This window comes from Balaenoptera musculus, chromosome 1 (assembly GCF_009873245.2).
Source record: "Balaenoptera musculus isolate JJ_BM4_2016_0621 chromosome 1, mBalMus1.pri.v3, whole genome shotgun sequence".
Classification (NCBI taxonomy): domain Eukaryota; kingdom Metazoa; phylum Chordata; class Mammalia; order Artiodactyla; family Balaenopteridae; genus Balaenoptera; species Balaenoptera musculus.
The window spans coordinates 35,534,312-35,555,059 of NC_045785.1; the positions used below are offsets into that span (position 1 = coordinate 35,534,312).

The window sequence follows — 20,748 nt, forward strand, 5'->3', positions numbered from 1 at the left end:
ATTCTGCTAAGTCACTTAACTTTTTTGGACCTCAGCTTTCTTCTATTAAATGTTTTGTGTGAAGACTGAATGCAGTTACTTAGGTAAAGAGCCTAGTATTGGGCCTGGTAATAACCTGTAATAATTAACTTCTATTATATTCTTATAAGTGCCATGCACTGTGCTGAGTGCTTCATATGCACGGTTTCCCTTCATCTGCAGAACAGCACAATTAGATTGGTATTAGGATTTATCTCCATTTTACAAATGAGGACACTGAGGCTTAAATAGTTTGAGTGCCTTTTCCACAGTCTCACAGCTAATAAGAGGCTGAATTGGGATTCAAACCCAGGCTGTTTGAATCTGAAATTCTTGTACTTAACTTTTACAGTGTACTATTGAATGTATTTTAGGTGCTCAATAAATATGAGTTCCTTCCATCTTCTTCCTTCTCCTCTCATCCATGCCATTTCCTAATATCTGTTTCTGTACCTCTTTATGCTTGCCTTCTGAAGAAGAAAGTCTTCCTTCATCTTTAGTCATTGCATCTCTGCTCTCCACACTCTTCTCCGACATCAGGCACCCTTCATTATTGCTTTTCCAGGACTTTTTCCATCTCTTCTCCATGCATATTTCCCCATTATTGAAAAAAAAAACTTCACTTCCTTTCAACATCCCGTTTCTCAACAGGGAGTCACTGACTTCTGCTCACTTCCTCACAGCCTGTCATTTCCTCCTCACTAGGAACACCGGAGGAGAAATTTGCAGTTTGTCTAAACAGGAGGAGAGTAATCTTTTCATCTGAGGCAAGAGTAAGGGGGTAAAGGAATGTTAGAGAAACATTGGGGGAATTCAGACCAGTTGACCCTTATTTTCTCTGCGAAACAGTAGGCAAATTTATCTGCCAGGACGGCGGGGGTTGAGAGATTGGAAAACCTGAGGGGAATAAGGAAAGGTAACTGACCAGGGAGAAATAAAAGGATTGGCAAAGGCCACTAGAAGTGGCACCACTGGCAAGGTGACAAGTTTCTTTCTGTCAAAGTACAGCTGGTGTGGTATTTGTGTGGATAAGGAAGAAAGTCAAATTCATCCTGAGTCAAGATTTAGCTGGGCTTGTGTAGTGACAGGTGAGGACACGGGCAAAGGACCTGACACTTGTTAGGACACAGTTGAACCGACTGCCTATGAGGCAGTGGAAGGAAGGAACTAGAGCGTTGACAGCTGAGAAGGGTGGGGGTGGGAGACTGTGACTCTCAGAAGTTGGGCTTTGAGGTCTTTAGTAGGCTTGCCATTCACCCAGTGAAGATCCTTTAGTGCCTGCTGTTGTCAAGGCTTATTAGGGGGAAGTGCCAGGCATTATTGTCTGCTCTGTTTTAAGCAATTTGCTAAGCACAGGGACACAAAAATAGAGCAAGACACAATCCCCACCCTCAAAGAACTTAGAGTTTATAGGAGAAACTCACATATCTGTTGAAATGTGCAAAGGTCACTTGGTCTACATAGAGGTCTTTATAGGGGGAATGGGAGCCAAGAGTTGAGAACTGAATCCTTGGGAAGCCCTTGCACTGAGGTGGGGGTAAACGTTTCACTTCTGCTGCCTTGCCTCTCACTAATGGATTCTGAGCTCTTTGGACAAGTTACTTGCACCATGATCTATATGTACTAGGAACTAGTGAATTTTTATGGATTTATTAAATGTCTCTTTGTCCCCAGGTGGAAGAAGCTGGGCAGGTGTTCCTGTTGATGAAAAAGGATTATCGAATATCCCGAAATGTTCGCCTGGCTTGGTTCCTCAATCACCTGCATCAGACTGTGCAGGCCACACCCCAGGAGCTGCTGGTGAGGCCCAGAGACACACAGGATGTGAAGGGCTAGCCCTGAGGATCTGTCTTTTTAGGAGGGTGCTGGAAACACACAGGAGGGGAGACTAACTCTGAGGGGTCTGACTCTAGGAGGGGCAAGTGACTTTGCCCACAAGATGATTCCCCAGGGGAAATCTTGTTTAATTGTTTTTCCAGCTCGGAAGAGTGCTTGGTTGGGTTGCAGAAGGTAGAACCAATGGTGTGTCATTTTGGATATGGAAGTCAGGTCCTGGAAAGAAAGGGGTGACTTCCTGACTCTTCCCTTTCCTCCCCATCCTAATTGTCAGCTTCAGTCTGAGCAGGAGTTGGAAGTCCTCAGTGTCCTGCCTCCTGGGTGGCAGCCAGATGAACCGGTGGTCCCCAGGCCATTCCTCCTTGTACCATCCACCCGGGTCACCTTCCTGGCCTGGCAGTATCGGTTTGTCATTGAGCTGGACCTCAGCCCATCTACTGGCATTGTGGTAAGGGGTTGGTTGAGGGGAGACAGTGGGAAGAAAGGATTGGGTGGGAAGTGAGGAGAAGAGGAGGGGCCTGGGATAAGTGAAGAATGATCCCACAATGATACCATTTTGGAAAGGAGACAGGTTTCCTTTACACAATGGAAGGAGTGGTGGGTGTTTGAAGACAGATCCCATTCATCTGTGGCACTGTATTTGGATGTGTGATCAACCTCAAGAGTCTCACTGACCCATGGAAGCTGCTTGTTTCTGCCCTCTGCTCAGGGCTGCCTTTGGTTACCCTTGAGAGACCTTTCTCTGCATTGCCCTCAGGATGATTCCACAGGGGAGATCTTGTTTGATGAAGTTTTCCATGCCCTCTCCCGCTGCCTAGGCGGGCTGCTCCGGCCCTTCCGAGTGCCTGGATCTTGCATCGACTTCCAACCTGAGATCTACGTCACTATCCAGGCCTACTCCTCAATCATTGGCTTGCAGTCCCACCAGGTATTGCATCCTTTCTTCAAGTTTGTATCCTCAGACCTAATTTCGGATAGTCCACTGACCAAGTCCTTATCCTGTCTCCACTCTCCGTGCCCAAAGTCCCCAGCTCTCCTCGAACCTGTTCCTAGTAATCTCTGTGAGTCTCTCTCCTCTTAAGAAGCATCCATTGCTCTGGTCTTAAAGGGCCTTCCCATAGCATTAGGTGAGTTGGCATTGACTGGACAAATGCCCCTCTCATTCCTCCTCTAAGTCTCTGGTTCTGGCCACTGAATGACTGTTTTCTCTCCCCCGCTCCCTTTAGTTCCATCAGAAGGTTAGCTAATGTCCTAACTCCTTGCACTACCAGCAGGAGAAACAAAGACCCAGAAACATAATTTCTTCCAAGGACAGAGGAGGGTCATTTTTCTCCTAGAGCCCTGTGAACTGTTGGGTGTAATGCTGACTACACAGATAATTACAGGGCTTATCCAGCACCCAAGCAGGCCATCAGAAGGCACTCCTTTTTGGAGAATGGCCAAGTCTGTTACTGGAATATCTGTATTGGGCTTAGATAAGCATTGGTCCAGTTTCCCTTCATCTACTCTTAACCACCCTCAACTCACTGGTAGAGGCTTACCCTGAAATTGTCCCTGATGGCTTCATTGTCACCTTAGCTATCAAACTGGCTTTGAGAGAAGGGGATGCAAGGAACAGTATCTGAGGGGCTGAAATATACACAAGGCAATTGGTACATGCCTGGATCCCAGCCCTCTGCCCTGGTTTAAAGTGTTCTCCTAGTGCAGGTGTTAGGACTGTTGGTTGTGGGCTACATCCCCAGACTTTGCAGGTGCTCACAGTCAAGGCGGGAAAAGCTTGGATATTAGGTAATCACTCAACACTTGGTTCACTTTGACAAACACTTACTAAAGCCTGACTGGGCTAGGTCCTGGAGACACAGATGAATCAGACCCTGTCCCTATCCTGATGGGAGGGGTTGAGAGTTAGTTGTGGAGACAGATATTAAAGGGGGTAATTTCAGTTGAATGTGATAAAGACACTGGTAAGTTTTGACTCGTGCTATGGGAGCACCCAGCCAAGCCTGGGGCAGCAACAGGAGAGACTTTTGGACAAAGAGGCATTTGAACTGAATCTTGAAGGATGAATTGATGTTAACTAATCAAAGAAGAGGAAATGAGCTTTCCAGGCAGAGGGGCCAGCAAAAGCAAAGACACAGAGCTGTGAAACTGTGCTCTCAGACAGGGGTTCTAGGGAACTACATGTTACTCAGTTGGACACAAGGAAGTTTGAATGATGGGGGAAGGTTAGGGGGTTGGTAAAGGGGAGACTGGAGAGATAAGTGGGGGCAGAATTATGAAAGGCCTTGAATGTCATGGCTAAGAACTTGTACTTTATTCTGTAGGGGAGTTTAGTGTGGTGGTGAAGAGCACTGGATCTGTAATAACAGTGCCTTATGTGCTTCCTGGCTATACCACTTACTGGCTGTGTGCTCTTATGCAAGTTACTTAACCTCTCTGTGCATCTGGGTCTTTTCTCCAAAATGGGGATGTCAACAGTACCAGTATTGCATGGTGATTGAATTAATACATGTCAAGCATTTAAAACAGTGCCTGCCACATAGAAAACATGCAAATGTTAGCTGTTAGAACTATTAGCCATGGGTAGAGAACCACTGGAGGTTTGGAATGTCAGTGACAGGATCAGATGCGTACACTAGGAAGATCACACTTGTTTGTGGCCGGTGAGATAGATGGATGGGGGGCAAATTCTGGATTGGGGAGAACAGGCAGAAGAATATTGCAGCATGGGAAAGGAGATAAGTCCTGAATGAGGACAGCAGCTGTGGAGAAGACAAGGACTGAGAACTTAGGTAAGCCTCCAGGGCCACTTGCCACTAAGTCAGCTAAGAAGTCAGACAGCTTCCTCACTGTCTCTGTAGCTCCCTCAAGATGCATCCTGCTGTTTTTCAAAACAAACAAACAAACAAACAAACAAAAAGTCACGTTTATAATACATGCCCAGTGAAGGAGATTTAAAAAATACGTAAAATATAAAAAACTCACAAAACTCACTTATAATAACCACCCATAAATAACTGCTCTTGACATGTTGTGGACTGTGTTTCTTCTCTTTGAGTTTGTGTTTACTTCCCTCACCACCACCCCTCCATCCAGAGAGAGGAGAAACATCAGGCTCATTCTAAACACACAGTTTTACATCCTGCTTTTTTAACGTATGATATGGGCATTTTTCCGTGTCACTAAATATTTTTGAAAACAATTTTTAATGACCACTTGTCTTAATATTTTATCATATTTTGTCGTTATATATTTAGCCATACCTTTACTGTTGGACCCTTAGGTTGACCCAGTTTTCACTCTTCTAAACAATACAGCTCTGAGCATCTTTCTCACCTTTTCACAGCCCCAGTTCCCACTATTCCTCTGATTCTGTTTCTCTTCTCACAGTCAGGCCTTTAGTGGTCCAGAGTCCCGCTCTGCCCTCTTCTGGCTGTCCCCACCCACTCACCTGAATAGAGAGAAGAAGTAGCTGTTGCACGGGAGGGCAGGGGTTGGGGAGAAGTGGGCAGGTTGTAGGAGTCTGATGGGGGCAGGGAGAGAGGAGAGATCCCGAGGGCCACCACAGGGACCACCAGGCCTTTATAAAATTTTTAGGATGGGGACACTTATTTATGTCGAGAGTAGAAGGAAGGAAACCCCATGGAGAGAGAATGAAGCTATTAGATAAAAGATCCAAGAGTGGATGGAACGATTAGCTTTAGGGAGAAAAAGGAGGAAGAGGAATCTTTTCTTCTGAGCCTGAAAGGAAGAACTAGAACACAGATAGATATAAACATCTAGCAAACACTGAGGACATTTTCGATGGGTTGGAGAGTAGTACACCCTCAGGGTTGGGGTGAGTGGGTAGTTCCTGTTGACTTGTTTCCTTTCTCTGTGAAGAGGGGGGTGGGAATTATCTGCTGAGGGTAAAAGGAAAGAAGGAGCATTCACTGGGGGAATAAGATTTTGAGCTTAAAAAAGAGAAAAGGTCCAGAACAGCTTCTGTGTGCAGTGCTTAGAAATCAACAAGAATAAGAAAGTACGAGTCAATGAAAAAGGCTTTGCCTGGCCAGATAGGGCAGCTTATAGACAATGTTCTGGAGGCCAAGGTGGAGGAAACTGGAAGATCTTACAGTGCCTCCATGCTTGGGGAAGCCCAGTGTGGAGAATAAATAGGGAGACCAGAGGGGTACTGCCCAGTGTCCCCCTGACCTTCATGTCTTGCTCTTTCCACTGTGCTTCTCAGGTGCTGGTCCAGGGCTGCCTTTTGGACCCTTCCCAGCGGGAGGTGTTCCTGCAGCAGGTGTATGAGCAGCTCTGTCTCTTTGAGGATAAGGTGGCCACCATGCTGCAGCAGCAGTATGATTCCCAGAGCCAGGTATGTGGGAGAGAAAGTGGGTAGAGGTCACTTAGAAAGAGGAGCTGTTAAGGGACAGAGAGGAGAGAGGAAGGACAAGCCAAATATTATAGAGGGAGAAGACAGCAGAAAAAAAGGACTGAAAGCCAGGGACAGAGGGAGCCAAGGAAAGAAGTGCTAGTGAGTGCACACAACAGGTTTCCTGTTGAAGAGGGCTCGGATACACTCCCCAAGACACACGTTCTTGCTGGGAGAAAATGTGAAGGCCATTTGCTTGTGTTTTTTCAGTCTTGGATCTTCTCCCCCAGTGGCTCTGAGAAGGTGATCATGGGTGACTTTGATCTCTAGTATTTTGTACAATCAGCGATAAAGCTGCTTGGGCTCACTACAGTGCACTCTCTCGTTCCTTTAGATATCCTAGAAGTAGCCAGGCAGATAGCAGTTCTATATGTCTGAAGACTTAATCTGATTGATGTGTAAGATATTTCATAATGGCGATGGGAAAAATATGGGAAAGGGGCCTTATTGGCAAAAGGTGGGGAAGCCCTGCTCCAGTACAGTGTGGTGCTGGTGCTTCATCTGGTGCTGGACTCCCTGCCCATCTGAGGGTCAGTATCCAAGCACACATTAGGGGAGGGAGCATAGTCAGGACTTGGCCACACAGTAGGGGAATTGGGGTCCTCACAGGATTAGGCCCATCTGGCCTGGGCAGTGCTGGGCTATAAATTCTGGTTTTGCTGTGGATGGGGCAGCAGTGCCATCTGTCCCATTCTATCTTTTCTGTAACTTGAGCCAGGCAGAGGACCAGTCTCCAGACTCAGGGGAGCCCCCAGGCCGGAAAGTGGGAGTCTCCATGGTGACAGCTGATCTTGGACTGGTCAGTATGATCCGTCAGGGCATCTTGGCACTGCAGTTGCTGCCGTCAAACTCTAGTGCAGGTCAGTAGAAGGAATGTTGGTGGGATTGGGGAAAAGGAGGAATACAGGAAGGGAAGGGGGCATTATCGGCAAAGATAGAGGTTCCAGGGGATCAGTGGGCCCCAGGGAAGAGTGTCTGTTTCCTTGTTTGTAAAAGGTAAGTGTTTCTTAGTGTATATCTCAAGTACCCCCTTCTCTGACAACTGTCATGGACCCTAGTGGGAAGGAGTAGAGCACCAAGGTCGTCACTTAGGAGGAAGTTGGGATCCAGCCCTCAAGAGGAAGGAACAGGAGGAAAGGAGAGAAGGAAAGGTGCTGGAGGATTATAAAACACATTGGTTGGTGGACACTGAGGCCCCGTCCATCAGATGCCTCCCCGTGACTTTGATCAGGCCAGAGTCCCCAGGTCTGAGTCTGATGCTTCCTGCTGCAGGTATCATTGTGATCACAGATGGGGTGACCAGTGTCCCTGATGTTGCTGTCTGTGAGACGTTGCTGAACCAGCTTCGCAGTGGCACTGTGGCTTGTTCCTTTGTGCAGGTGAGGACTTTCTGGGAAGGAGGAGAGGGAGGTGTCGTATATCACAAGGTGGGATGTGGCTGGTTACTTTCTTGCAGGCAATGATTTCCCAGGTAAAGCCAATGACATAGTTCTGGAGGGTGGGGGGGACATCATGTCTAGAACAGGGTGGGTACTGTGGTGGGAGAGGACTCTCATCTTTGTCCTCTTTCCTTAGGATGTGAGAGGCAGCATGTTACAGTAAGAAGAATGCAGAATTTGCAGTCTGGCAGTCAGTTCCAGTCCCACCTCTCTTATTAGATTAATTATTACTGTTTTGGTTGCAAGGGTCAGAAAACCCAGCTCAAACTGGCTTAAGCAGAGGAGAGAGTAGGTATATTCAGGGACCTGCAGCCAGTTTGGATTGACAGACTATAGGATAGGAGGCAGAGAGCTGTGGGAAACAAGGCTGAAGGGTAGGCATGGGCCAAGCATGGAAAGCCGCTTCTGCTGTGTTAGGCATTCCAGCATAATTCTGCGGGTGATGCAGATATATGGAAGGAAAACCACTAGCTAGGTGTATGTTTTATAAAGGTCACTCTTGTTGCTGGGGGAAGGGCAGGAGAGAAGGCAAGGAGGCTGTTAATTGCAGTGGTCAGGTGAGAGAGGATCAGGGTTTAAACTGGGGGAATTCAGGGTAAGAGAGAAGGTGGTAGGATTGAGGAAATGAAGCGGTAGAGTCAACATAACTTATGATCAGCAGAATGTAAGGGGTGAGCAAGAGAGAGGGGCTAAGGATGTCTCCAAGTTTCTGACTTCACTGATGACTGTGTATCTGGCAGAGCAAACAGAGAGCAGCAGTTGGGGTGGAGTGAGGACAGGACGATGAATCCAGGTGTGCGCATGTTGTGTTTGAGGTGCCTGTGGGTCAACAGGGTAGCTGTAAAGCATCACCTCTGGAGTTAGGCATGCCTGGCCGGCATCCTGGCTTCACTTACTGGCTGTGTGACATGGGGCACATCACTGTCACTTCTTGGTTGGATTCATTTGTAAATGGGTGAGATGATGCATTTAAAGGGCTTAGCATAATGCATAATTACGTAATAAATGACTGCCCTTCATAGCAGTTAGCAGTTGGATATGCAGATCGGATACTCAAGAGACAGCACTAGCTGAGAGATAGCAAGTTAGGATTTGGCAGTCGACACATGGTGTTTGAGAAGGGAGGAGGGTCCCCAAAGAACCTGGGGGCCACCGGTGTTCAAAGATCTTTCATAGGAAGAGGGCCCAGCAAAGAATGAAGGGAAATCATCAGACAAGAACCGGGAGCTCTGGTGTCAAAAATTTCAGAGTTTGGGGGAAAAAAGGAGAACTTAACAGCATGGGATGCAGCAGAGAGATCATGTAAAATGAGGAATGAAAAGTACCCTTTGGGAGATCAGCTTGGTGCTTTGTGACCACCTAGAGGGGCAGGATAGGGAGGGTGGGAGGGAGATGCAAGAGGGAGGGGATATGGGGATATATGTATATGTATAGCTGATTCACTATATTATACAGCAGAAACTAACACACCATTGTAAAGCAATTATACTCCAATAAAGTTGTTAAAAAAAAAAAAAAAAAGAAAAGTGCCCTTTGGGTTTGGCGATTAGGAGGTGGTTATGGGGATTTTTTCCAGGCCATTTCAGTGAAGAGGCGGCGAGGGAAATGATTGCAGTGGATTGAAGAGTGGATAGAAGAGAAGGAAGTAGAGAAAAGTGTTGACACGCAGAATTTGGTTGTTCAGATCAAGTGGGGAGCGAGAGAGAGAATGGCAGCCAGAGGGGAGTACAGGGTGGAAGGAGAGGGGTGTTCTGCTTTGTTCTGTGTTTTAAGCTAGAGACTTCAGCATGTTTCCAAGGAGCTGTGATGAAGCAGAGTTTGAAAATAAGGGAAAGGAAAGGAAGCCGGATGGAGTAAAGTCCCTAAATTGACAGGAGGGCATTGGCTCAAGAAACAGATGGAGGGACTCTTTAGAAGCAGGAGAGTGTCACTTCTTCTTTGAGACTGGATAGAAGTGAAGATGTAGATAAATTCTGCCAAGGGGGCCTCTGATTTCTCTCCAAAGTAGAAGGTGAGGATGTGTACTGGAGGGAGGGAGGGAGGGAGGCAGAGCTGGGAAGGAGGAGCGGCACTGAGGACAGCCCTGAAGGACTAGCTGGGTTGGGTGTCGTATGTTTTGATGTGGTGCCAACCTACACAACTATGCAGGTTTTTTTTCCATTTGGGATTCATTGGGATCTCATTTGGAATCTGGGTATAGAACTTGTGATCCTAGTTGGGGTTTTCAGGTGGAAGCAGAGAAAAGGTGAAGACAGCCAGGGAGTTGAGAATGATGCATAAGAAGTTGCTTGACCATGGGGTCCAGGCTGGGTTGAGAAAGGAGGGCCAGGAGAACGTGGATAGATTTGAAAAGAGTAGAGGTTCAAGGCCTGGGAGGCTTAATGAAGTCAAAGAGCAGCAGGAGGAGGATGGAAGGAACCTAAAAATGGGACAAAGTTGTGTGTAATCAGTCAGATGTGGCAATTGAATTTGCAAAGAGGAAGTAGTTCCAGGTGAAGCCCAGGGCCAATGTGTAGTCAGAGGGCAGATGAGTGGAATAAGGTTCCTGGTGATAAGGGTTAAGGAGCAGAGAGGCCAGGGAATTGAATGAACCATCTAGAGTACATCTGCAAAGGGCCAACTAGTAAACATTTTATTTTTAATATAAATTTATTTATTTATTTATTTTTGGCTGCGTTGGGTCTTCGTTGCTGCACGCGGGCTTTCTCTAGTTGCGACTAGCGGGGGCTACTCTTCGTTGCGGTGCACAGACTTTGCATTGTGGTGGCTTCTCTTGTTGCGGAGCATGGACTCTAGGCATGTGGGCTTCAGTAGTTTTGGCTCGCGGGCTCTAGAGCACAGGCTCAGTAGTTGTGGCGCAGCGCTTTGTTGCTCCACGGCATGTGGGATCTTCCCGGACCAGGGATCGAACCTGTGTCCCTTGCGTTGGCAGGCAGATTCTCAACCACTGCACCACCAGGGAAGTCCCCCAACTAGTAAACATTTTAAGCTTTGTGGGCCATGTGGTTGTCACAACTACTCAGCTGTGCTCTTATAGCCTGAAAGGAGGCACAGACGATAAGAAAATGTATGGGCATGGCTGTGTTCCAATAAAACTTTATTTATTTATTTATTTATTTTACTTATTTTATTTATTTATCTTTTTGGCTACGTTGGGTCTTTGCTGCTGCATGCGGGCTTTCCCTAGTTGTGGCAAGCACGGGCTACTCTTCGTTGCGGTGCGTGGTCTTCTCATTGAGGTGACTTCTCTTGTTGCAGAGCATGGGCTCTAGGTGTGCGGGCTTCCATAGTTGTGGCATGCAGGCCCAGCAATTGTGGCTTGCAGGCTCTAGAGCGCAGGCTCAATAGTTGTGGCACACGGGCTTAGTTGCTCTGCGGCATGTGGGATCTTCCAGGACCAGGCCCGAACCCGTGTCCCCTGCATTGGCAGGCAGATTCTTAACCACTGTGCCACCAGGGAAGTCCCAATAAAACTTTATTTACAAAAATAGATGATAGGCTAGATTTGACCACAGGTTATATGTTGTTTGCCAATCTCCAATCTTTAGGCTTGGTGCTGAAAATATGGTCCACAGTCCAGCAGCCTTGGCATCACCAGGGAGCTTATTAGAAATGCAAAATCTCAGGCCCCAGCCCAGACCTACTGCATTTTAACAAAATCCCCAGGTGTTTTGTGTGCACCCTAAAGTTTGAGAAGCACTTTGTTAGACACTGTAGTCTTGAGATGATGACAGGAATCCAATGAACCAGTGGCCAAAATCTTTAGTGAATGGGGGCAGGCTGGTATTTGAGGTGGAGCAAGAGGGGTGTGGCTAGATGGCACGGGCTTCAGACAGAAGGGCTCAGGGAAGGAAAGCTGCAGAGCAGTGGTCTGTCTTGGGAGAACACTGGCCCACTTCCCACCGTGTGGGTCAGGGACGGGAGCAGCCACCCAGCCTGGTGCCTCTTTTGGAGCTAGGTCTCTAATTGCTCACTTTCTTCAGGTAGGAGGAGTTTATTCTTACGACTGTAGTTTTGGCCATGTGCCCAACGTGGAACTGATGAAGTTCATCGCGATGGCAACATTTGGCTCCTACCTGTCCACTTGTCCTGAGCCTGAGCCAGGCAACCTGGGCCTGACTGTCTACCACCGGGCGTTTCTCCTCTACTCCTTCCTGCGCAGTGGGGAAGCCCTGAACCCTGAATATTACTGCGGTGAGTGACAGACTGGGGCAGGTGTGGGAACAGGGGAATATAATGTGGACCTAGAGATGACGCAGGAATCCATCTAGGGCTTGGGTCCCCGGGGCACTAGCAGTGTAACTGGGGCTGACGGCTTTGGCACTGTTCTCTCGCGACTCAGTGTAGCCTCTGCTCCTGTGCCTCTGTCAGCTAACAGATAAAACACTTTCCCCTTCCCCATCCTCACTGGTCTTCTAGGCTCTCAGCACCGCCTGTTTAATGAGCACCTGGTCTCTGCAAGCAGCAATCCTGCCTTGGCCCTGCGCCGGAAAAAGCACACTGAGAAGGAGGTGCCGGCTGACTTGGTCAGCACCGTGTCTGTGCGGCTTCGAGAGGGCTACAGTGTCCGAGAGGTCACACTGGCCAAAGGTAAGGGTTTAGACCCTGCTGTATCCCACAAGTCTGAACAAAGCAGAAGACACACATGTACCGTGCATGAGAGGGTGTCTCAGTGACAGATTCTGCCTGTCATTTGAGACAAGTGGGTTCTGAGTTGCCTTCAGGGCTTAGTTCTCATAGCATTTAGCTTCCCAATTCCATCTCCTTTTGCCCCAGGTGAGTCCGCTGAGGATGGTGTGGTGTCCTGAACTTAGCTTTGTTTTCAGATGACTCCTACAAACTTCAGTTTGTGTCAGTTGGCAGGCTCTGGGCCTGCATTCTGTGGAACCACGCTTGGAACCTTTGGCCAGGCTAGAGTTCCATGTGGTAGGTGGGGTTTCGGATAGGACTCAGTCCCAGGCCTGGAGTCCCATGCCCTCCTGCCCTAACCAGCCCTCCTGCTTCCCCTGAAGGAGGGTCCCAGCTGGAGGTGAAGCTGGTGTTGCTGTGGAAACACAACATGCGCATCGAGTATGTGGCTGTGGCACCCTGGCCCCTGGAGCCTGAGGGCCCTCGAGGCACCCGGGTGGAAGTGACAATGGAAGGTGGCTATGACATCCTGCATGATGTGTCCTGTGCGCTAAGGCAACCCATTCGCTCGCTGTATCGGACCCACGTTATCCGGCGGTTCTGGAACACACTGCAGAGGTGAGAGAGGTCACCGCTCAGTGAGGGATGCCCCATTTGTTGTGTGGAGGGACAGATTTGTGAAACTGGGGGCTAGAGAGGGTCACCCCGAGTACTAAGCTTGTGTCCAGGGCCCCCTGTGCCCCTGGGGCTCCCCTCCTCTGACTCACCAGAGTCCGGTGAGGCTCAGGGTTGGCACTTGTTCTGCAGCATTAATCAGACGGACCAGATGCTAGCCCACCTTCAGTCCTTCTCCTCAGTCCCGGAACATTTCACGCTTCCCGACAGCACCAAGAGCGGAGTGCCTCTCTTCTACATCCCGCCCGGCTCCACCACCCCGGTGAGGGGCCCCAACGCTCACTCTCCCCATCTTGTGCCCACCCAGACTTGGATTGGCACTGCATCTAGAGCCCAGAACCACGTTCGTTTTCCTCTCCTCTCAAATCTGAGGCCCCCAAACCAGGACCCTAAGCTTCAGCCTTGAGAGCCCCCTCCCTCCTTCCACGCCCCCAGGGGAAGGAAGGGTCTATAGAGAGAGGCTGTCCTCAGCAGACCACGGGTGTCAGAGGTAAAGACTTGCAGAATGTCTAGGTGGTTGTCTCCCAGCCGGCTGCGAGCCCCCTTGCCCGTCTCCATGTGGCATACTCTGGCTTCCCCCCGCACCTTCAGCCAACCACCGTGAACTGTGCACTTCCTGAAGACCATGGCTCCCTTTGTCCTGTGCTTTCTCCACACTCAGCCCTGGCTGTCAGCCTAGCACTGACAAGCAGGGGGCTTATGCTAGCAAATAATGGCCTCATCCTGGGGTCCTGCCATCACTCAGCGGCTTTCCTCCAAAGTCAGTGATGGAAGTTCCCTCCTTTGCCTGGATTCAGCTTTAAAGGGCTACACAGCCTGTCCCTGGGCTCGTTCATCCTAATCCAGCCCTCGTATTGGAGGCCATTTTTGCCTCTGTCCCAGGCTGGGCCATGGGTTCCTTTAGCCTTAACCAGTGCCACCTCTGACCCCCTGAGCCCCACGGCTCTGTTTGCTGCGTGGAGGTTATTCATGAATGCTCCTATAGGGCTGTCCTTCCTGTCCGCAGGTGCTCTCCCTTCAGCACAGTGGTTCCGACTCCTCCCACGCCCAGTTCGCTGCCTACTGGAAACCAGTGCTGTCCATGGACGCTAACTCATGGCAGCGTTGGCTGCACATGCATCGCCTGGTGCTAATCCTGGAACATGACACGTGGGTATCCGCCATAGTTGGGCCATCTATGCTCCCAAGGTGGGGTGGAGGGGCTGGGGCGAGGGGACAGGGAGTGATGGAGAAGGGAAGCAGCAGATGAGCCCGTACCGACGTTGGCTAAGGTAACTCCAAGCCGTCCTAGCCCTCCTGCTCATGAGCCTTCAGATCCTCAGACAGGGCCTAGCAGAGAGACGTAGCAGTCTGTTCTTCTGCCCCACGACTGGGGCTGGGAGGGCTGCCCTCTCTCCACACCCTCTTCCCAGGCCAATCCCCAAGCACCTGCACACCCCGGGCAGCAATGGCCGCTACAGCACCGTCCAGTGCAGGATCTCACACTCCTCGCTGACCTCCCTGCTCCGTGACTGGAGCAGCTTCGTGCTAGTCGAGGGCTATTCCTATGTGAAGCTGCTCTCCAGGTGGGCAAAGTGATGTCCCCTCACTCCTCCCCCTCCCCGTCATCCCACGTCTCTTCCTCTCACCCCAAACCCTCTCCCTCCTACCTCCTAAACCCATCTTCTCCCAGCCAAGGGCTGCTCACGGACTCCCTCCCGTTTCTCCCCAGTGCCCCAGACCAGCCCCCCTCCTCCTTCTACATGATCCGCATCATTTCCAAGGCCCCGTGCATGGTGCTCCGCCTGGGTTTCCCCATCGGCACGCCAGCACAGGCTCGGCACAAGGTGAGCTGGGCCCCGACTCACTCCCAGCCCAGGGAGCCCTGGAATGTTGACTAGCTCTTTCTCCCCAGACCCCCCAGGGCCAGGGCCAGTAGAGGGAGGAGCCCCCAGACCAAGTAAGGCTTGGGGTACAAGGATTTCTCACCTTGCCTATGGGCCCCTTCTCCACATCTGTAGGAGACGGGAGTAGGAGGGTCTGATCACATTTTTCCCTCAGATCGTGTCGGACTTGCAGGAAGAAATCCTGCGCCTACGTTTCCCCCACCGGGTGCAAAGCAAGGAGCCAACACCCAAGGTGAAACGAAAAGGGCTGGGGGGCGCCGGTGGGGCCAACTCTCCCTCCAAGTCCCCCCCCATGCTGGGGCCACAGCAGGCCCTGTCTGATCGGCCCTGCCTTGTGGTCCTGCATAAGCCACTGGACAAGCTGCTCATCAGGTTGGTAAAGAGAGTGGGGACAGGGCCAGGAGCACACGGGGGGCTGCGGCTAAGCTGGGTATGAGTAGAGATCAACTGGGAATTGCCCCTGTTGCTCAGGTATGAGAAGCTACCGCTGGACTACCGGGCACCCTTCTTGCTGACACTGGAGCCGCCAGGGCCACTGCCCTTGGTGTCGGGCCGCTCAGCCTCTTCTAGCCTAGCGTCGCTATCCCGCTACCTCTACCATCAGCGCTGGCTCTGGAGCATCCCATCAGGACTGGCCCCCGCACTGCCGCTCAGCGCCATCGCCCAGCTCCTCTCCATCCTCACTGAGTACGTCACCAAGCCTGCTGGGCAACTTGGGCAGAGTCTAGTGTAGACTCTGGGTTTGGAAGCTGGCAGAAAGCCTAAGCCAGATACTGCCCCCTCTCAGCCCCAGTTTCTGCTGCAGCCGCTGCTATGCAGAGGATCCAGCACAGAGCAGTGTGGGCTGCTGCCCTCCCCACCAGAACTCCCCCGACTCAGTTTATTTTGGCCTCTGGCCCTAACTGGGCCTGCCACCCCTGAGGGACCAGTTGTTTGGGCAGGGCCACCAGCATACAAGTCTGCCTGGATGGCTGCTGGAAAGTGGGTATATAAGTGGCGTGGGAAGCAGGGGCTGTACACTGAGTGTCTCTTCCCATCTCATCCTGTCCCCACCCCAACTCTTGTGGGGCTTCAGAGTCCGGCTCTCGGAAGGGTTCCACTTTGCCTGCAGTGGGGAAGGAATCATCAACATGGTCCTGGAGCTTCCAATTCAGGTATGTGCTGTCCCTCACGACCCCTCCCACCAAGGTCCAGCATCATCCCAGGGATACTCGCCTCTGAGCTGGGTTGGGACCGCTGGAAATGCTGCCTCACAGGGACCCTGTGGCCAGAGGACCCAAGGCCTGAGGCCAGTCCCAGGACAGTGTGGCGAGGGGACTAAAGTGCTGAGGGTCAGAGCTGGGCCAGGCCAGATCTCTGCCTGGGCTGGGGCAGGGCCAAGCTCTCCCATCCTGTCCCAGAACGAGCCCCCGGGGCAGGCTGCAGTCGAAGAGAGGCACACGTGCGTCGTCCAGTACATCCTCTTCCCCCCGCACTCTACCTCCACCAAGGACAGGTGAGGCCCAGCCCCTCTCTGAGCCACCTTGCTCCACATTCCCCCTTCTTCCTACTGTCCCCTGAAGTTCTGTCTCCCAGTGCTGAGAGTTGGGGCGGGGGATACTGTCTCCAGATGCTTCACTGGGCAGACGCAGGTCTGGAGAGACCACGTGTGAATTGTGGCTGTCCCGTGTGCCCTGGCCTTCCCGCCCTCCATGGACCAACTCCCAACCAGGTGGTGATGGGTTGGACTCTGCTTTCTTCCAGTCTCAGAGCCCTTCCTCCTTTAGCTTCTCAACAGATGATGACAACGATGTGGAGGTGGAGGCCCTGGAGGGAGACTCGGAGCTCAACCTGGTCACCGAGGTGTGGGTGGAGCCACAGTATGGACGAGTGGGACCTGGCCCTGAGAGCTGGAGGCACCTCCAGGACTTGGCATACTCTGAGATCCCTCGAGCTGTGAGTGGCCTCAGGAGTACCCTACCACTTACCAGGTTGGGTGCATCCCCTTGGGAGCAGCACAGCTTGGCGGCTTCCTGGTCCCCCTGCGTCTCTGTGTTCTGAATGTCCGTGACTCTGAGGGCTTCCTTGAGAGCTGGAGGCTGGGGTCCTCTGGGCCAGGAGGGGCTGACCCCTGCCCTCTGCTATTCCTCCCCTAGCTCCACCCTCGGGATGCTGCCTGCATAGGCTCCATGCTGAGCTTTGAGTACTTGATACAGCTGTGCCAGAGCAAGGAGTGGAGTCCCCTGCCCCCAGAGCCGAGGGTCTCTGACGGTCAGTGGGGAGGGGGCCCCTGGGGAGGAGCAGGCGAGCGGGTGGGGAGAAGGCAGCCACAGTCAGGGACTGTGGGCCTCACTGCGCTCTTGTCTTCCTTCCCTCCCTCCCAGGATTGGACCAGGGAGGAGACGCCTCTGTCCATGAGATCCCTTTCCATTTTGACCTAATGGGACTGTTGCCGCAGTGCCAGCAGATCCAGATGTTCTTCCTTCTGCTTTCCAGAGGTGGGTGAACCTTGTACCTAGAGGGCCAGCCAGCCAGGGAGTGTTAGAACATAGAGGGCAGATGAGTCTGCGAATGAGAGCGGAAGAGTGAGGGCGCAGGAGGGGGCTTGGAAGCTGCAGGAGGGGCCGGGCTGGTTGGGGCTGAGCCGGGGGTGCCGGGCAGCAGGAGGCCCTTGGTGCTGAGCAGAGTGTGTGTCGGGCAGAGCCAGAGGGCGTCCCTCTCGCCGAGGGGCCCTGTCCCGCCAACGACATGGTGCTGTGCCTGCTGCACAGCTGCCTGGGGCAGGAGCTGAGTGACCGGGAGCTCCCGCTGCCCGCCGCCGACCAGGCCACCTTCCTGCGCGAGGTGCTGCGGAGGAGCTGCCACAGTCCACGTGAGCCCCCACCTTGTTCCCGGCACCGGACTTTGGCCCATCCGCTTTCCCCCACCCCACAGGGTGCCTTCTGTCTGGGTCTTGGCCTCCCCTTCCCTTCACCTCCGAGCCCTGCCTCTCTTGCTGGCCCTGCTCTCTCCCACCTCCCTCTACCCCCATTGTAGGTCCAGAGGGGCCACCACTGGGGGACTGCGGGATCCTGAAGGATCAAGCAGGCGGCAGCGCCCAGGCCAGCGGAGACTCAGTTCTTCCCACCCGGGTCAGCACTGGTGCCTCCCCTTGAGCCCTTTGTCATAGTGACTTCCTGCCGTCCCCACATATTCCCCCCCCAGGTTTCCATCACTGGGGATACTAAGTGCCCCCCTCCACTGACAGGATGCCATCATTCCCCTTGCTCCCCGATCTTGCAAGCTATCCCTGAGGATGGACTCTCGGGCGGAGAAAGAGAGCGGGCATTGGATGGTCCCTTATAGATGGCTCTAAGTTTGTTTCTCTCTTACAGAGTCTAGGCCCTTCTGAAACTCTCGGGCCTGTCAATTCTGCCCAGCCCCCTCAGTGGCGCTGCTATGCAAGGCTTGTGACCCCCCAGCATGTGTTTCTGACTTTCCTCCCTGCGACCTTCTCAGGTACCAACCGCTGACCTCTCTCACTAACCCCCTCAGATACAAGCCCTGGAGCTCCCTCACCAGCCCAGCAGGCGGCTCTGAGTTATGTCTTGCTTTTCCTTTTCAGATGTCCAGCATCTGGCTGCCTGTGGCCTGGAGGGACCCTCTCAAGAGGAGACAAAGTCTAAGTTCGAGGACTGCAGTGGGGCTCCCAGCCTGAAAGATCTGGGAGGAACTGGGGTCAGGGCAACAAAGTCCCAGGTCCCCATCCTCAGTGTCACCCCAGCCAGCGGTAAGGCTGCTGACTCTTAAGTCAGTTAAGCTGCAGCGGGAATGGGAACAGATAAGAGGTCTCAAAGCCATGTGCCACCTCTTGCCCACAGACAGTGCCCAGAATCCAGGAGAGCTGAGCCCACCCTTCCGTCGGGACTTACCAGCTTACACTGGGCGCCAGGCTTCACAGACAGAGGGTGCAGATGGGCCCCGGACCCGGTGTCCTGTCTACATCTATAGCTGTTCCCTGGAAGCGCTGAGGGAGCAGATGGTGGGTGTGCAGCCCCCTCAGGCGCCCCGAGACCTCGTCTTCCGGTGAGTGCCCTCAGTGTTGACCTAGGTCCTCTCCCAACCCCCAGCCAACCGTGGCCCCCATCTGTGGCTCAGATACATACTCAGGGGTACGGACAGACAGGTTGATGGTCAGTGGCAGGAGCTCAGCTTCTGAGCCATGTCCTGCCCATTTCGTGCTGGACTTCCTCAGCACATCAGTTGAGCTTGCTGGGCCGTGAATACATTTGGTAGGGACCTAGGGATGATCCACTGGAAGGTTGGGGATGGTGAGTCTGAGGTGTCACCAGGGGAGCTGGCCAAGCCCTCTCTTTCCTCCTGTTTCTAGGACTCAGCTCCTCGACCAGCCTGCCCTCTCCTCAGCCTGGATGGAGCCCAGGCACAAGGAGGCAGCTACCCACTGTGCCTTGCTGCAGGAGCATGCACAGCGATGCTACGTCCGTGGTGAGTGTGACGCCGTGGCAGGGAGGAGCCCACTTTGCAGGATTACGGGCGTGGGGACTGGAGAGGCCCTTGCAGAGCTTGACCCTCGTGGCCCCTTCCACTTCCACCAGGGCTGTTCCGGAGCTTGCAGCAAGCACAGAGCGTGACCTCGCAGGACATGCTGATAGCAGTGGACGCCTGTGAGGAGCTACTACAGGAAGTAGACATCACCCCTTTTCTGCTCGCACTGTGTGGCCACACGCGGGGTTTGCCTCATGCACCCCCAAGCCCTGGTCCTCTCAGCCCTGGGCCCTTCAGCAGCAGTGTGGAGGAGGGCCCCGAGCCTCGGGAACGAGCTGTCTTGGCTTCTGAGTCCAGGTTGGGATGGCCCTTGAATGACGTATAAGGGGGCACACAGACAAAGCCCCCATAAGCAGGGGCCTTCTGACCTGGGGGAGTGGCTGTGCACGGTAGTCCCCAGCCGTGCTTTGTCCTGGCTTCCCACCCCTCCTGCCCAGGCTTCTTTCTCCCATTTGGCACCCACGGCGGTCTTCCTCTCCTACTCTCCTTGTTCTCCTGGCTCTCCTGTTCTGGTGTGGAGTGTTGAGCTAGATTAGGGGTGGGAGTTGTCAGTGGCCATCAGTGAAAGTAGAAGTTTGTTCTGAGGACATTCACATAATAGTAACAATCCCCCAAACTGTGAGTTTCATAGAGGCAAAAACCGTTGAAGGGAGGGAGAGAGGCATGCAGACAGACGGCTACGTGTCTGGTGTCTGCAGTGGGTCAGCACTGGGGAAACAGAAGGAGCGGAAGGATGAGTCCACTGATGATGCCCAGATCGGAAGTCCAGCCCAGTTCTCTCTGTGGAGGTCTAGATCCCATACCTTTCATGCCTCCTAAATGAGTGCACTTTCTTCCCACCAACCCTTGCTTCTCCGCCTGCGTCCCTCCTCCACGGTGAAAGATCTCTCCCTCCACCCACTGGTCCAAGTCAGAAAACTGGGAGTCAGCCTTACTCATTCCTCTGTTTCACAGAAATGTCCAGCCACTAAGAAATGTGGAGGTTAGAGCCAAGACGGGTGGGTTGGCTCTCCTGGCCTCTTCCCGCCCGTGTCGTGCGCTAATAAGCACCCTTCCTAGAGGCAAAGACAGACAGGTGTGTGCTGCTCCCACTCGGGAAGCAGGCTCGTTTAGGCCTTGATGGTTCCTAACAATTCACTGTCCCCACCCCGCCCTGCCCACTCAGCATAGAGACCGAGGACCTAAGCGAGCCTGAGTTTCAGAGCACCCGTGTCCCTGGCCATCCAGACCCTGGCCTGGAGATATCTCTGACAGACGTCTGCCAGCTCAGAGGAGAGGCACATGATGCCCTGCATAGCCTCATCCAGGTGAGGGTAGAGAGGGC

General features: G+C 52.6%; 1 protein-coding gene across 6 annotated transcripts in view; it reads left to right on the plus strand.

The window, feature by feature from the left end:
- Window positions 1-20,748, plus strand: part of SZT2 (SZT2 subunit of KICSTOR complex) — a 51,127-nt gene that overhangs the window by 8,344 nt on the left and 22,035 nt on the right. For 4 of the 6 annotated variants that reach the window (XM_036847495.1, XM_036847521.1, XM_036847514.1 and 1 more), the window contains exons 2-29: window positions 1,693-1,818; window positions 2,129-2,302; window positions 2,612-2,782; window positions 6,083-6,214; window positions 6,990-7,131; window positions 7,544-7,650; window positions 11,694-11,904; window positions 12,130-12,300; window positions 12,723-12,957; window positions 13,147-13,276; window positions 14,021-14,163; window positions 14,427-14,579; window positions 14,726-14,840; window positions 15,055-15,272; window positions 15,372-15,587; window positions 15,976-16,054; window positions 16,301-16,395; window positions 16,667-16,835; window positions 17,036-17,150; window positions 17,264-17,377; window positions 17,581-17,751; window positions 17,916-18,010; window positions 18,254-18,377; window positions 18,484-18,648; window positions 18,740-18,944; window positions 19,249-19,364; window positions 19,475-19,721; window positions 20,590-20,731. In XM_036847495.1, coding sequence (XP_036703390.1) covers window positions 1,693-1,818; window positions 2,129-2,302; window positions 2,612-2,782; window positions 6,083-6,214; window positions 6,990-7,131; window positions 7,544-7,650; window positions 11,694-11,904; window positions 12,130-12,300; window positions 12,723-12,957; window positions 13,147-13,276; window positions 14,021-14,163; window positions 14,427-14,579; window positions 14,726-14,840; window positions 15,055-15,272; window positions 15,372-15,587; window positions 15,976-16,054; window positions 16,301-16,395; window positions 16,667-16,835; window positions 17,036-17,150; window positions 17,264-17,377; window positions 17,581-17,751; window positions 17,916-18,010; window positions 18,254-18,377; window positions 18,484-18,648; window positions 18,740-18,944; window positions 19,249-19,364; window positions 19,475-19,721; window positions 20,590-20,731 — 4,281 coding nt within the window. Of the gene's footprint in view, window positions 1-1,692; window positions 1,819-2,128; window positions 2,303-2,611; window positions 2,783-6,082; window positions 6,215-6,989; window positions 7,132-7,543; window positions 7,651-11,693; window positions 11,905-12,129; window positions 12,301-12,722; window positions 12,958-13,146; window positions 13,277-14,020; window positions 14,164-14,426; window positions 14,580-14,725; window positions 14,841-15,054; window positions 15,273-15,371; window positions 15,588-15,975; window positions 16,055-16,300; window positions 16,396-16,666; window positions 16,836-17,035; window positions 17,151-17,263; window positions 17,378-17,580; window positions 17,752-17,915; window positions 18,011-18,253; window positions 18,378-18,483; window positions 18,649-18,739; window positions 18,945-19,248; window positions 19,365-19,474; window positions 19,722-20,589; window positions 20,732-20,748 lie in introns of those variants that run through there. The other 2 variants (XM_036847505.1, XM_036847542.1) reach the window with 2 other exon arrangements.